Source organism: Cyanistes caeruleus, chromosome 30 (assembly GCF_971803275.1).
Source record: "Cyanistes caeruleus chromosome 30, bCyaCae1.hap1.1, whole genome shotgun sequence".
Classification (NCBI taxonomy): domain Eukaryota; kingdom Metazoa; phylum Chordata; class Aves; order Passeriformes; family Paridae; genus Cyanistes; species Cyanistes caeruleus.
This window is the reverse complement of record NC_141730.1, coordinates 2,002,528-2,018,674: the sequence shown is the minus strand read 5'-3', so window position 1 is coordinate 2,018,674 and position 16,147 is coordinate 2,002,528. Positions and strand designations below refer to the sequence as shown.

General features: G+C 56.9%; 1 protein-coding gene across 5 annotated transcripts; it reads left to right on the top strand.

The window, feature by feature from the left end:
- The first annotated feature begins 98 nt into the window (after positions 1 to 98).
- On the top strand, positions 99 to 15,031 carry MRPL9 (mitochondrial ribosomal protein L9). 5 transcript variants are annotated; one of them, XM_086866293.1, is made up of 8 exons: positions 99 to 488; positions 3,915 to 3,964; positions 4,039 to 4,238; positions 5,368 to 5,492; positions 7,386 to 7,436; positions 9,815 to 9,916; positions 11,898 to 11,981; positions 13,349 to 15,031. In XM_086866293.1, the coding sequence occupies exons 1-8, from the start codon at positions 132 to 134 to the stop codon at positions 13,478 to 13,480; spliced, it is 1,101 nt and encodes a 366-aa protein (XP_086722419.1). In that variant the 5' UTR covers positions 99 to 131; the 3' UTR covers positions 13,481 to 15,031. The 5 variants fall into 5 exon arrangements, with proteins under 5 accessions (XP_086722419.1, XP_086722416.1, XP_086722418.1 ...); XM_086866290.1 differs by having other exon boundaries at positions 3,171 to 3,964; XM_086866292.1 differs by having other exon boundaries at positions 3,171 to 3,964; positions 11,873 to 11,981; positions 13,349 to 13,488.
- The last annotated feature ends 1,116 nt before the right edge of the window (positions 15,032 to 16,147 follow it).

Here is a 16,147-nt window from a genome sequence, read left to right as displayed (position 1 = left end):
GCGGGAACCGGGATCAGGCGCTCCGGGGCAGCCCCCGCCGGGGTCCTTCGGGGCCGCCCGGCGCGGGCTCTGCGCAGGCGCAGTGCGGGCGGCGCGCGCTCCTCGGCGCCGTGAGGGGGAGCGGGGCCGCCATGTTGGCCCCGGGGGCGGCGGGACGGGCCCTGAGGCAGGCCCTGGGCCTGAGCCGGGGGCTGCTGAGCGCGGGGACACCGGGAATGGCGGCGGGACGGGCCCTGAGCCTGAGCCGGGGGCTGCTGAGCGCGGGGACACCGGGAATGGCGGCGGGACGGGCCCTGAGCCTGAGCCGGGGGCTGCTGAGCGCGGGGACACCGGGAATGGCGGCGGGACGGGCCCTGAGCCTGAGCCGGGGGCTGCTGAGCGCGGGGACACCGGGAATGGCGGCGGGACGGGCCCTGGGCCAGGGGCTGCTGAGCGCGGGGACACCGGGAATGGCGGCGGGACGAGCCCTGAGCCTGAGTCCTGGCCTGGTGAGAACGGGGGCACCGGCAGTGGCGGGGGCGCCTGGCTTCGGTACCGGGGATGGCGGGACGGGCCCTGCGCCGGCCCCATAACCCCGTTATTGACCCCCATAGCCCCGTTATTGACCCCCATAACCCCGTTATTGACCCCATAACCCCGTTATTGACCCCCATAGCCCCGTTATTGACCCCATAACCCCGTTATTGACCCCATAGCCCCGTTATTGACCCCCATAACCCCGTTATTGACCCCCATAGCCCCGTTATTGACCCCCATAACCCCATTATTGACCCCATAACCCCGTTATGGGACCCAATAGCCCCGTTATTGACCCCATAGCCCCGTTATTGACCCCCATAGCCCCGTTATTGACCCCATAACCCCGTTATTGACCCCCATAACCCCGTTATTGACCCCCATAGCCCCGTTATTGACCCCCATAACCCCGTTATTGACCCCCATAGCCCCATTATTGACCCCATAGCCCCGTTATTGACCCCATAGCCCCGTTATTGACCCCATAGCCCCGTTATTGACCCCCATAGCCCCGTTATTGACCCCATAACCCCGTTATTGACCCCATAGCCCCGTTATTGACCCCATAACCCCGTTATTGACCCCATAACCCCGTTATTGACCCCCATAGCTCCTATACCGTTCCCGGCCCCATAACCCTCATTAGGGATCCCCCATAACCCTCATTAGGGATCCCCCATAACCCTCATTAGGGATCCCCCATAACCCCCATTAGGGATCCCCCAGACCTTGTAACCCCCCAGACCCCATAACCCCCCCTGGAGCCCTCCCAGACCCCATAGCTCCCCCCCAGATCCTAAACCCTCTGTCTGGGGCAGTTACAGGCTCTGTGGGGTCTGTGGGGTCTATGGGGTGGTTACAGGGTCTGTGGGGTGGTTGCAGGGTCTGTGGGGTGGTTACGGGATCTGTGGGGTCTGTGGGGTGGTTGTAGGATCTGTGGGGTGGTTGCAGGGTCTGTGGGGTGGTTACAGGTTCTGTGGGGTGGTTGCAGGATCTGTGGGGTCTGTGGGGTGGTTACAGGGTCTGTGGGGTCTGTGGGGTGGTTACAGGGTCTGTGGGGTCTGTGGGGTGGTTACAGGGTCTGTGGGGTCTGTGGGGTGGTTGCAGAGTCTGTGGGGTGGTTGTAGGGTCTGTGGGGTGGTTACAGGGTCTATGGGGTGGTTACGGGATCTGTGGGGTCTGTGGGGTGGTTACAGGGTCTATGGGGTGGTTACAGGATCTGTGGGGTCTGTGGGGTGGTTACAGGATCTGTGGGGTCTGTGGGGTGGTTACAGGATCTGTGGGGTCTGTGGGGTGGTTGCAGGGTCTGTGGGGTGGTTACAGGATCTGTGGGGTCTGTGGGGTCTGAGGGATGGTTGCAGGGTCTGTGGGGTCTGTGGGGTGGTTACAGGGTCTGTGGGGTGGTTGCAGAGTCTGTGGGGTGGTTGTAGGGTCTGTGGGGTGGTTGCAGGATCTGTGGGGTCTGTGGGGCAGTTACGAGTTCTGTGGGGCAGTTATAGGGTGTGTGGGGGTCTATGGGGTGGTTACAGGGTCTGTGGGGCAGTTACTGGGTCTGTGGGGTCTGTGTGGTGGTTGTAGGGTCTGTGGGGTGTGTGGGGTCTGTGGGGTGGTTGTAGGATCTGGGGGTGGTTACAGGGTCTGTGGGGGTCTGTGGGGTGTGTGTGGCAGTTATAGGGTCTGTGGGATCTGTGGGGTCTGTGGGGCAGTTACAGGGTCTGTAGGGTCTGTGGGGGTCTGTGGGGCAGTTATAGGGTCTGTAGGGTCTGTGGGGGTCTGTGGGGCAGTTATAGGGTCTGTGGGGTCTGTGGGGCAGTTATAGGGTCTGTGGGGTCTGTGGGGTCTGTGGGGCAGTTATAGGGTCTGTAGGGTCTGTGGGGTCTGTGGGGCAGTTATAGGGTCTGTAGGGTCTGTGGGATCTGTGGGATCTGTGGGGTGTGTGGGGTCTGTGGGGTGGTTGTAGGATATGTGGGGTGGTCACAGGGTCTGTGGGGCGGTTATAGGGTCTGTAGGGTCTGTGGGGCAGTTATAGGGTCTGTGGGGTCTGTGGGGCAGTTATAGGGTCTGTAGGGTCTGTGGGGTCTGTGGGGTCTGTGGGGCAGTTATAGGGTCTGTGGGGGTCCGTGGGGCAGTTATAGGGTCTGTGGGGGTCCGTGGGGCAGTTATAGGGTCTGTAGGGTCTGTGGGGCAGTTATAGGGTCTGTAGGGTCTGTAGGGTCTGTAGGGTCTGTGGGGCAGTTATAGGGTCTGTGGGATCTGTGGGGCAGTTATAGGGTCTGTAGGGTCTGTGGGGGTCTGTGGGGCAGTTATAGGGTCTGTAGGGTCTGTGGGGTCTGTGGGGCAGTTATAGGGTCTGTAGGGTCTGTAGGGTCTGTGGGATCTGTGGGGCAGTTATAGGGTCTGTAGGGTCTGTGGGGTCTGTGGGGCGGTTATAGGGCCTGTAGGGCCTGTAGGGTCTGTGGGATCTGTGGGGTGTGTGGGGCGGTTCTGGGGTCTCTGGGCTGCAGGGTCGGCACCACCTCAGATCCCTGGGCTGCCCCATCCCGAGCTCTGTTCCCATGGGAAATTCCCTGGAACATTCCCTGGAACATTCCCAATCCCATCCCCATTCCCAATTCCCATTCCCATTGGGAATTCCCTGGAATTCTCTCCCGCAGGGCTCGGTGGTGCTGGAGCGCGTGTGGCCATTGCCAGATCCCCATTCCCATCCCCATTCCCATTCCCATCCCCATTCCCATCAGGAATTCCCATCCCCATTCCAATCCCATTGGGAGTTCCCTGGAACATTCCCAATCCCATCCCCATTCCCAATTCCCATTCCCATTGGGAGTTCCCTGGAACATTCCCAATCCCATTCCCAATGGGAATTCCCTGGAACATTCCCAATCCCATTCCCAATCCCATCCCCATTCCCATCCCCATCCCCATTCCCATCCCCATCCCCATTCCCATGGGAAATTCCCTGGAACATTCCCATCCCCATTCCCATCCCCATTCCCATCAGGAATTCCCATCCCCATTCCAATCCCATTGGGAGTTCCCTGGAACATTCCCAATCCCATTCCCAATCCCATTCCCACCGGGAATTCCCTGGAATTCTATCCCGCAGGGTTCAGTGGTTCTGGAGCGCGTGTGGCCTGTGCCAGATCCCCATTCCCAATCCCGTTCCCAATGGGAATTCCCTGGAACATTCCCATTCCCAATCCCATTCCCAATCCCCATTCCCAATCCCATTCCCAATCCCCATTCCCAATCCCATTCCCAATCCCATTCCCAATCCCGTTCCCAATCCCGTTCCCAATCCCGTTCCCAATCCCATTCCCAATCCCATTCCCAATCCCCATTTCCAATCCCATTCCCCCTGGGAATTCCCTGGAATTCTCTGGAATTCTCTCCCGCAGGGCTCGGTGGTGGTGGAGCGCGTGTGGCCGGTGCCAGATCCCCATTCCCAATCCCCATTCCCAATTCCATTCCCAATCCCCATTCCCAATCCCATTCCCAATCCCATTCCCAATCCCATTCCCACTGGGAATTCGCTGGAATTCCCTGGAATTCTCTCCCGCAGGGCTCGGTGGTGGTGGAGCGCGTGTGGCCGGTGCCGCTGGCCCGGCTGGGAGCGGCTCCCCGGTTACACCCGCGCCGGCACCGCGTGTTCCGCCTGGTGCGGGACGGGAAGCACCTGCCCCGTTCCCGCATGGAGCTGCTCCTGACCCGCTCCGTGCAGGGTGAGCCATCCCGGAATCCCGGGAATCCCAGAATCCCAGAATCCCAACAATCCCGGAATCCCAGAATCCCGGCAATCCCAGAATCCCAACAATCCCGGAATCCCGGGAATCCCAGAATCCCGGAATCCCAACAATCCCAGCAATCCTGGAATCCCAGAATCCCGGCAATCCCAGCAATCCCAACAGTCCCGGCAATCCCAGAATCCCAGAATCCCAGAATCCAAACAATCCCAGAATCCTGGGAATCCCGGTATCCCAACAATCCCGGAATCCCACAATCCCAACAATCCCGGCAATCCCAGAATCCCGGCAATCCCAGAATCCCGGAATCCCAGAATCCCAACAATCCCGGCAATCCCAGCAATCCCAACAGTCCCAGCAATCCCAGAATCCCGGCAATCCCGGAATCCCAACAATCCCAACAATCCCGGCAATCCCAGCAATCCCGGCAATCCCGCAATCCTGGGAATCCCGACAAACCCAGAATCCCAGAATCCCAGCAATCCCAGCAATCCCGGAATCCCCGGAATCCCGGCAATCCCAGCAATCCCGGAATCCCGGCAATCCCGGCAATCCCGGCAAATCCAGAATCAAAAAAAAAAAAAGCAGGATTTGGGGTGTCCCCAGCAGGATTTTGGGGTGTCCCCAGCAGGATTTAGGGTGTTCCCAGCAGGATTTAGGGTGTTCCCAGCAGGATTTGGGGTGTTCCCAGCAGGATTTGGGGTGGTTTTGGGGTGTTCCCAGCAGGATTTTGGGGTGTTCCCATGTTCCCAGCAGGATTTTGGGGTGTCCCCAGCAGGATTTTGGGGTGTCCCCAGCAGGATTTTGGGGTGTTCCCAGCAGGATTTTGGGGTGTTCCCAGCAGGATTTGGGGTGTTCCCAGCAGGATTTTGGGGTGTTTCCCGTGTTCCCAGCAGGATTTGGGGTGTTCCCAGCAGGATTTGGGGTGTTGGGGTGTTCCCAGCAGGATTTTGGGGTGTTTCCCTGTTCCCAGCAGGATTTGGGGTGTCCCCAGCAGGATTTTGGGGTGTTTCCATGTCCCCAGCAGGATTTTGGGGTGTTTCCATGTCCCCAGCAGGATTTTGGGGTGTTTCCATGTCCCCAGCAGGATTTTGGGGTGTCTCCGCAGGCGTGGGGCGCCGTGGGGACGTGGTGAGCGTGGGGCGGCGCCTGGGCAGGAACCGGCTGCTCCCGCAGGGCCTGGCCGTGTACCCGAGCCCGGAGAACCTGCGGGTGTTCCAGGATCAGGAGAAGGTCAGCGCCTCCCGGAACCTTCTGGAACCTTCCTGAACCTCCCAGAACCTTCCAGAACCTTCCGGAACCTTCCTGAACCTTCCTGAACCTTCTGGAACCTTCCAAACCTTCCTGAACCTTCCAAACCTTCTGGAACCTTCCTGAACCTTCCTGAACCTTCCAAACCTTCTGGAACCTTCCTGAACCTTCCTGAACCTTCCTGAACCTTCCAAACCTTCCTGAACCTTCCTGAACCTTCCTGAACCTTCCTGAACCTTCCTGAACCTTCCAAACCTTCCCGAACCTTCCTGAACCTTCCTGAACCTTCCGGAACCTTCTGGAACCTTCCCAAACCTCCCAGAACCTTCCAAACCTTCCTGAACCTTCCGGAACCTTCCTGAACCTTCCGGAACCTTCCGGAACCTTCCAAACCTTCCTGAACCTTCCTGAACCTTCCTGAACCTTCCCAACCTTCCTGAACCTTCCGGAACCTTCCCAAACCTCCCAGAACCTTCCAAACCTTCCTGAACCTTCCCAACTTTCCCAAACCTTTCCAAACCTCTCAAACCTTCCGGAACCTTCCTGAACCTTCCGGAACCTTCCAAACCTTCCTGAACCTTCCAAACCTTCCTGAACCTTCCGGAACCTTCCTGAACCTCCCAGAACCTTCCGAACCTTCCTGAACCTTCCCAACTTTCCCAAACCTTTCCAAACCTTTCAAACCTTCCTGAACCTTCCTGAACCTTCCTGAACCTTCCTGAACCTTCCAAACCTTCCGGAACCTTCCAAACCATCCAGAACCTTCCAAACCTTCCCAACCTTCCCAAACATTTCCAAACCATCCGGAATCTTCCTGAACCTTCCGGAACCTTCCAAACTTTCCCAAACCTTCCCAAACCTTCCCGAACCTTTCTGAACCTTCCTGAACCTTCCCAAACCTATCCCCATTTCCCCATCCCAATCCCATTTTTCCCCCATTTTCCCCTCCCCATTCCCATTTTTCCCCCATTTTCTCCATCCCAATCCCATTTTCCCCATTTTTCCCCATTTTCCCCTCCCCAATCCCATTTTCCCCATCCCAATCCCATTTTCCCCATTCCAATCCCATTTTCCCCCCATTTTCCCCCCATTTCCCCCCTCCCCAATCCCATTTTCCCCTTCCCCAATCCCATTTTCCCATCCCAATCCCATTTTCCCCATCCCAATCCCATTTTTCCCCATTTTTCCCCCATTTTCCCCCATCCCAATCCCATTTTCCCCAATCCCAATCCCATTTTCCCCATCCCAATCCCATTTTCCCCCCATTTTCCCCCCATTTTCCCCCTCCCCAATCCCATTTTCCCATCCCAATCCCATTTCCCCAATCCCAATCCCATTTTCCCCCATCCCAATCCCATTTTTCCCCATTTCCCCATCCCAATCCCATTTTCCCCCATTTCCCCACTCCCATTTTTCCCCATTTTCCCCATTTCCCCTCCCAATCCCATTTTCCCCATCCCAATCCCATTTTCCCCCCATTTTCCCCCCATTTCTCCCCATCCCAATCCCATTTTCCCCCCATTTTCCCCCCATTTCCCCCCATCCCAATCCCATTTTCCCCCATCCCAATCCCATTTTTCCCCCTTTCCCCCATTTCCCCAATCCCATTTTTCCCCATTTCCCCCTCCCCAATCCCATTTTCCCCCATCCCAATCCCATTTTTCCCCATTTTCCCCCATTTCCCCAATCCCATTTTTCCCATTTTCCCCCCATTTTCCCCCCATTTCCCCCCTCCCCAATCTCATTTTTCCCCATTTTTCCCCATTTCCCCCCTCCCCAATCCCATTTTTCCCCATTTTCCCCATTTCCCCAATCCCATTTTCCCCATTTCCCAATCCCAACCCCATTCCCCTCATTCCCTCTCTCCATTCCCAGCTGGCTCAGGAGGGGAAGCTGCAGGAGCTCCAAACCCCGAGCGGGCAGAAGGTGAGCGCTTCCCCAAAATCCCCAAATCCCCAAAATCCCCAAAAATCCCCCCAAAAATCCCCAAAAATCCCAAAAATCCCCCAAATCCCCAAATCCCCAAATCCCCAAAATCCCCAAAAATCCCCCCAAAAATCCCAAAAATCCCAAAAATCCCAAAATCCCCAAAATCCCAAAAACCCCAAAATCCCCAAATCCCAAAAATCCCCCAAAAATCCCCAAAATCCCAAAAATCTCAAAAATCCCCCAAAAATCCCAAAAATCCCCCAAAATCCCCAAATCCCAAAAATCCCAAAAATACCCAAAATCCCCCAAAAATCCCAAAAATCCCAAAAATCCCAAAAAAATCCCCAAAATCCCCCAAAAATCCCCCAAAAATCCCAAAAACCCCAAAATCCCCAAATCCCAAAAATCCCCCAAAAATCCCCAAAATCCCAAAAATCCCAAAAATCCCCCAAAAATCCCAAAAATCCCAAAAATCCCAAAAATCCCCCAAAAATCCCAAAAATCCCAAAACTCCCTCAAAAATCCCAAAAATCCCCCAAAAATCCCCAAAAATCCCAAAAATCCCCAAAATCCCCCAAAAATCCCCAAAATCCCCCAAAAATCCCAAAATCCCCAAAAATCCCCAAAATCCCCAAATCCCAAAAATCCCCAAAATCCCCCAAAAATCCCAAAAATCCCCCAAAAATCCCAAAAACCCCAAAATCCCAAAAATCCCCCAAAAATCCCCCAAAAATCCCCCAAAAATCCCCAAAATCCCCCAAAAATCCCAAAAATCCCAAAACTCCCTCAAAAATCCCAAAAATCCCAAAATCCCCCAAAAATCCCAAAAATCCCCAAAATCCCAAGAATCCCCCAAAAATCCCCAAAATCCCCCCAAAATCCCCAAAATCCCAAAAATCCCAAAACTCCCCCAAAAATCCCAAAAATCCCAAAAATCCCAAAACTCCCCCAAAAATCCCAAAAATCCCCAAAATCCCCCAAAAATCCCCAAAATCCCCCAAAAATCCCCCAAAAATCCCCAAAATCCCCCAAAAATCCCAAAAACCCCAAAATCCCCAAATCCCAAAAATCCCCCAAAAATCCCCCAAAAATCCCAAAAATCCCCCAAAAATCCCAAAAATCCCAAAAATCCCAAAAATCCCAAAAATCCCCCAAAAATCCCCAAAAATCCCAAAAATCCCCAAAATCCCCCAAAAATCCCCAAAATCCCCCAAAAATCCCAAAATCCCCAAAAATCCCTAAAATCCCCAAATCCCAAAAATCCCCAAAATCCCCCAAAAATCCCAAAAATCCCCCAAAAATCCCAAAAACCCCAAAATCCCAAAAATCCCCCAAAAATCCCCCAAAAATCCCCCAAAAATCCCCAAAATCCCCCAAAAATCCCAAAAATCCCAAAACTCCCTCAAAAATCCCAAAAATCCCAAAATCCCCCAAAAATCCCAAAAATCCCCAAAATCCCAAGAATCCCCCAAAAATCCCCAAAATCCCCCCAAAATCCCCAAAATCCCAAAAATCCCAAAACTCCCCCAAAAATCCCAAAAATCCCAAAAATCCCAAAACTCCCCCAAAAATCCCAAAAATCCCCAAAATCCCCCAAAAATCCCCAAAATCCCCCAAAAATCCCCCAAAAATCCCCCCAAAATCCCCAAAAAATCCCAAAAATCCCCAAAATCCCAAAAATCCCCCAAAAATCCCCCAAAAATCCCAAAAATCCCCCAAAAATCCCAAAAACCCCAAAATCCCCAAATCCCAAAAATCCCCCAAAAATCCCAAAAATCCCCCAAAAATCCAAAAAATCTCCAAAAAATCCCAAAAATCCCAAAAATCCCCAAAATCCCAAAAATCCCCCAAAAATCCCCCAAAAATCCCCCAAAAATCCCCCAAAAATCCCAAAAATCCCCCCAAAATCCCCAAAAAACCCCAAAAATCCCCAAAATCCCCCAAAATCCCAAAAATCCCAAAAATCCCCCAAAATCCCCCAAAAATCCCAAAAATCCCAAAATCCCCCAAAAATCCCAAAAATCCCCAAAATCCCCCAAAATCCCCCAAAAATCCCAAAAATCCCCCAAAAATCCCAAAAATCCCCAAAATCCCAAAAATCCCAAAAATCCCCCAAAAATCCCAAAAATCCCCCAAAAATCCCAAAAATCCCCCAAAAATCCCCAAAAAACCCCAAAAATCCCCAAAATCCCAAAAATCCCCCAAAAATCCCAAAAATCCCCCAAAAATCCCCCAAAACTCCCCCAAAAATCCCCCAAAAATCCCCCAAAAATCCCAAAAATCCCCCAAAAATCCCAAAAATCCCCCAAAAATCCCCAAAACCCCGGGTGCTCCCCCCATTCCCGGGGCCCTTCCCAGCCCTCCCCTTTTCCCAGACTCTGGAATTCCTGCGGAGCTGCCGCCTCCAGGTGGGGATGAAGAACAACGTGAGCTGGGAGCTCAGCCCCGACATCGTGGCCAGGCACTTCCTCAAGAACGTGAGCCGGGATTTTGGGGGGATTTGGGGGGATTTGGGGATTTTTGGGGGATTTTTGGGATTTTGGGGATTCCCAGAGCTGCAGCAAATGGGGCAAATCCCAAGGTTTGGGGTCGTTCCTGAAGGATTTGGGGGTCTCGGTGCAGCCCTGCTCCTGGGATTTGGGGTGGAATCTCTGGATTTGGGGTGGAATCTCAGGATTTGGGGTGGGATCCCAGGATTTGGGGTCACTCCTGGGGTTTGGGGTCACTCCCAGGATTTGGGGTGGAATCCCTGGATTTGGGGTGGAATCCCAGGATTTGGGGTGGAATCCCTGGATTTGGGGTGGAATCCCTGGATTTGGGGTGGAATCCCTGGATTTGGGGTGGAATCTCAGGATTTGGGGTGGAATCCCTGGATTTGGGGTGGAATCCCTGGATTTGGGGTGGAATCCCTGGATTTGGGGTGGAATCTCAGGATTTGGGTTGGAATCCCTGGATTTGGGGTGGAATCCCAGGATTTGGGGTGGAATCTCAGGATTTGGGGTGGAATCCCAGGATTTGGGGTGGAATCTCAGGATTTGGGGTGGAATCTCAGGATTTGGGGTGGAATCTCAGGATTTGGGGTGGAATCCCAGGATTTGGGGTGGAATCTCAGGATTTGGGGTGGAATCCCAGGATTTGGGGTGGAATCCCTGGATTTGGGGTGGAATCCCAGGATTTGGGGTGGAATCCCAGGATTTGGGGTGGAATCTCAGGATTTGGGGTGGAATCCCTGGATTTGGGGTGGAATCCCTGGATTTGGGGTGGAATCTCAGGATTTGGGGTGGAATCCCAGGATTTGGGGTGGGATCCCAGGATTTGGGGTGGAATCCCTGGATTTGGGGTGGGATCTTGGGGTGGGATCCCAGGATTTGGGGTCACTCCTGGGGTTTGGGGTCACTCCCAGGATTTGGGGTGGAATCCCTGGATTTGGGGTGGAATCCCTGGATTTGGGGTGGAATCCCAGGATTTGGGGTGGAATCTCAGGATTTGGGGTGGAATCCCAGGATTTGGGGTGGAATCTCAGGATTTGGGGTGGAATCCCTGGATTTGGGGTGGAATCTCAGGATTTGGGGTGGAATCTCAGGATTTGGGGTGGAATCCCAGGATTTGGGGTGGAATCTCAGGATTTGGGGTGGAATCTCAGGATTTGGGGTGGGATCTTGGGGTGGGATCCCAGGATTTGGGGTCACTCCTGGGGTTTGGGGTCACTCCCAGGATTTGGGGTGGAATCCCTGGATTTGGGGTGGGATCCCAGGATTTGGGGTGGGATCCCAGGATTTGGGGTGGAATCCCTGGATTTGGGGTGGAATCTCAGGATTTGGGGTGGAATCCCTGGATTTGGGGTGGAATCCCTGGATTTGGGGTCACTCCTGGGGTTTGGGGTCACTCCCAGAATTTGGGATGGGATCCCAGGACTTGGGGTTGGATCCCGGCATTTGGGATGGAATCCCAGGGTTTGGGGTGGGATCTTGGGTTGGGATCCCGGGGTTTGGGATGGAATCCCTGGATTTGGGGTGGGATCCTGGGGTTTGGGGTCACTCCTGGGATTTGGGATGGGGAATCCCCAGGGTTTGGGGTGGGATCCCGGCATTTGGGATGGGATCTTGGGGTGGGATCCCAGGATTTGGGGTTGGATCCCAGGATTTGGGGTGGAATCCCAGTTTTTGGGGTCGCTCCCAGGGTTTGGGGTCAATCCCAGTTTTTGGGGTCGCTGTTCCCTGGATTTGGGGTGGGATCCTGGGATTTGGGGTCACTCCCAGTTTTTGGGGTCACTCCTGGGATTTGGGGTCACTCCCAGGATGTGGGGTCACTCCCAGTTTTTGGGGTCACTCCCAGTTTTTGGGGTCACTCCCAGTTTTTGGGGTCGCTGTTCCCTGGGTTTGGGGTCACTCCCGGGATTTGGGGTCACTCCCAGTTTTTGGGGTCACTCCCAGTTTTTGGGGTCGCTGTTCCCGGCAGCTCGGGGTGTTCGTGCCCCCCCACGCCCTGCGCCTGCCACCGGAGCCCATCCGGCGCTGGGGACACTTCTGGTGTGACGTCACGGTGAGGGGACAGCGGGACGGGGAGGGGACACAGGGGGACACAGAGGGGACACAGAGGGGACAGGGAGGGGACACGGGGACAGGGAGGGGACACAGGGACAGGGAGGGGACACAGGGGGACAGGGAGGGGACACGGGGACAGGGAGGGGACACAGGGGGACAGCAGGACAGGGGGACACAGGGGGGGACAGCAGGACAGGGGGACACAGGGGGACAGGGAGGGGACAGGGAGGGGACAGCAGGACAGGGGGACACAGGGGGACACAGGGACAGGGAGGGGACAGGGAGGGGACAGGGAGGGGACACAGGGACAGTGAGGGGACAGCAGGACAGGGGGACACAGGGGGACAGGGAGGGGACACAAGGGGACAGGGAGGGGACACAGGGGGACAGCAGGACAGGGGGACACAGGGGGACACGGAGGGGACAGGGAGGGGACACAGGGGGACACAGGGGGACAGGGAGGGGACACAGGGGGACACAGGGACAGGGAGGGGACACAGGGGGACAGCAGACCCCCCCCGCCTTCCCTTCCCCCCCATTTCCCTTTCCCTCCCCCCCCTCTGGCCGGGCCCCTCGGGCTGATCTGGGGGGGTTGGGCTGTCCTGGGGCCGCTTTTGGGGTGACCCAGGGCACTTTGGGGTGACCCAGGGCACTCTGGGGTGACCCAGAGCACTTTGGGGTGACCCAGGGCACTTTGGGGTGACCCAGGGCACTCTGGGGTGACCCAGAGCATTTTGGGGTCTCCTGGTGGATTTTGGGGTGCCCTGAGACTGCTTTAGGGTCACTTAGGGTGTTTTTGGGGTGTTTTTGGGGTGACTCAGGTGTTTTTGGGGTGACTCAGGTGTTTTTGGGGTGTTTTTGGGATGTTTTTGGGGTGACTCAGGTGTTTTTGGGATGTTTTTGGGGTGACTGAGGTGTTTTTGGGGTGTTTTTGGGGTGACTGAGGTGTTTTTGGGATGTTTTTGGGGTGACTGAGGTGTTTTTGGGGTGACTCAGGTGTTTTTGGGGTGTTTTTGGGGTGTTTTTGGGGTGTTTTTGGGGTGACTGAGGTGTTTTTGGGATGTTTTTGGGGTGACTGAGGTGTTTTTGGGGTGTTTTTGGGGTGACTCAAGTGTTTTTGGGGTGTTTTTGGGGTGACTCAGGTGTTTTAGAGGTGTTTTTGGGGTGTTTTTGGGGTGACTGAGGTGTTTTTGGGGTGACTCAGGTGTTTTTGGGGTGTTTTTGGGGTTCCCAGGTGAACGGGCTGGACACTGTTCGGGTTCCCATGGACGTGGTGCCCTGGGGGTGTTTTTGGGGTGTTTTTGGGGTGACTCGGGTGTTTTTGGGGTGTTTTGGGGGTGACTCAGGTGTTTTTGGGGTTCCCAGGTGAACGGGCTGGACACTGTTCGGGTTCCCATGGACGTGGTGCAGTTCCTGCGCCCCAAAACCAAACGCTTCTGGCACTGGCGGGAGCAGCAGCGGCAGCGGCTGGAGAGGAGCCGGGAGCAGCTCCTCTGACCCCCCCAGAAGGATTTGGGGTCCCCCCAGAAGGATTTGGGGCCCCCCCAGAAGGATTTGGGGTCCCCCCCCAGAAGGATTTGGGGCCGTTTCCCCCTCTTTGGGACCCCCCTGAGCTCTGGAAGTCCCGGACATCTCCGGATTCCCCGAGCAGCAGCTCCCGAGTTTTGGGGTTGTCCTGGGCCCCCCCAAATCCCCCTGAGCCCCACTCTGCCCCAGGGGGGTCCCTGGCGTGGATTTGGGGTCCCTGGCGTGGATTTGGGGTCCCCAGGATGGGTTTGGGGGTCCCTGGATGGATTTGGGGTCCCCAGGATGGGTTTGGGGGTTTCTGGGATGGATTTGGGGTCTCTGGGATGGGTTTGGGGTCTCCCGGATGGGTTTGGGGGTCCTCAAGATGGATTTGGGGTCCCCAGGATGGGTTTGGGGTCTCCAGGATGGATTTGGGGTCCCCAGGGTGGGTTTGGGGTCTCCCGGATGGGTTTGGGGGTCCCTGGATGGATTTGGGGTCCCCAGGGTGGGTTTGGGGTCTCCAGGATGGGTTTGGGGGTCCCTGGATGGATTTGGGGTCCCCAGGATGGATTTGGGGTCCCCAGGATGGGTTTGGGGTCGGTTCCCCACTTGAGGGGAACTCCTGGACATCTCTGGGTTCCCAGAGAAGGATTTTGGGATTCTCCTGAGCCCCCCCAAATCCCCCTGAGCCCCGGGGGTCCCCAGGGTGGGTTTGGGGGTCTCTGGGATGGGTTTGGGGTCCCCAGGATGGATTTGGGGTCCCCAGGGTGGATTTGGGGGTCTCTGGATGGATTTGGGGTCCCCAGGATGGATTTGAGGTCCCCAGGATGGGTTTGGGGTCACCAGGATGGATTTGGGGTCCCCAGGATGGGTTTGGGGGTCCCCAGGATGGGTTTGGGGTCTCCCGGATGGGTTTGGGGGTCTCCGGGATGGATTTGGGTTCCCCAGGATGGATTTGGGGTCCCCAGAATGGATTTGGGGTCTCCAGGATGGATTTGGGGTCCCCAGGGTGGGTTTGGGGTCTCCCGGATGGGTTTGGGGGTCTCTGGGATGGATTTGGGGTCCCCAGAATGGATTTGGGGTCCCCAGGATGGGTTTGAGGTCCCCAGGATGGATTTGGGGTCCCCAGGATGGGTTTGGGGTCGGTTCCCCACTTGAGGGGAACTCCTGGACATCTCTGGGTTCCCAGAGAAGGATTTTGGGATTCTCCTGAGCCCCCCCAAATCCCCCTGAGCCCCGGGGGTCCCCAGGATGGATTTGGGGGTCTCTGGGATGGGTTTGGGGTCACCAGGATGGATTTGGGGTCCCCAGGATGGGTTTGGGGTCCCCAGGATGGGTTTGGGGGTCCCCGGGATGGGTTTGGGGGGGGGTTCCCCCCTTGGGACCCCCCCTCATGGGAACTCCCTAAGCAGGAATTCCCCCTGGAGAAGGAGGATCCGAATTTGGGGAATCCCAGGGATTTTTGGGGGGGTCTCAGGGATTTTTGGGGGGGGTCCCAGGGATTTTTGGGGAATCCCAGGGATTTTTGGGGGGTCTCAGGGGTTTTTGGGGGGGGTCTCAGGGGTTTTTGGGGGGGGTCTCAGGGATTTTTGGGGGGGGGTCTCAGGGGTTTTTGGGGGGGGTCTCAGGGATTTTTGGGGGGGTCCCAGGGATTTTTGGGGGGTCTCAGGGATTTTTGGGGAATGCCAGGGATTTTTGGGGGGTCTCAGAGTTTTGGCAGCCGCAGGATTTGGGGAAGAAAAGGCCGTTCTGGGAGTTTTCCCACGCTGGAAAAATCGGGAATTTTTGGGATCCAAATCCGCCTGTTCCGAGTGAATCTTTTGGGGGGGGTTGGGACCCACCGTGTCCCCAAAGTGTCACCGCGGGGGGGTCCCCAAGACCCCCCAGGTGTGACCCCCGGGCTGGGGGGGGATGGGGCGGTGCCACCTCATTGCCATGACAACGGGGGGGGGGTGACACGGGAGGGGACACCGAGCCGGGAGGGGGACAGTGACACCGAGGGGGTGGCACCGGCCTGGGGACACCGGGACACCGAGGGGGTGGCACCGAGCTGGGCTGGGGAGGAGGACAGTGACGCTGAGGGGTGGCACAGAGGGGGTGGCACCGGCCTGGGGACACCACGGAGCGGGTGTCACCGGCCTGGGGACACCGAGACACGGAGGAGGTGGCACCGAGCTGGGCTGGGGGGGGGGGACAGTGACACTGAGGGGTGGCACCGGGACACGGAGGGGGTGGCACCGGCCTGGGGACACCGGGACACGGAGGGGGTGGCACTGGCCTGGGGACACCACGGAGGGGATGACACTGAGCTGGGGTGGGAGGGGGGACAGTGACACCGAGGGGTGGCACCGGGACACGGAGGGGGTGGCACCGGCCTGGGGACACCGGGACACCGAGGGGGTGACACCGGTCTGGGGACACCGGGACACGGAGGGGGTGGCACCGGCCTGGGGACACCGGGACACGGAGGGGGTGGCACCGGCCTGGGGACACCGGGACACGGAGGGGGTGGCACCGGTCTGGGGACACCGGGACACCGAGGGGGTGGCTCCGGGCCGTGGGAGGTGACCCGGGAGGGGAGGGGAGGGGAGGGGGCGGGGCTGCCTTCAGCACCGGGGACAGCACCGGGAGGCACCGGCGACACGCGGGGGGGGGAGG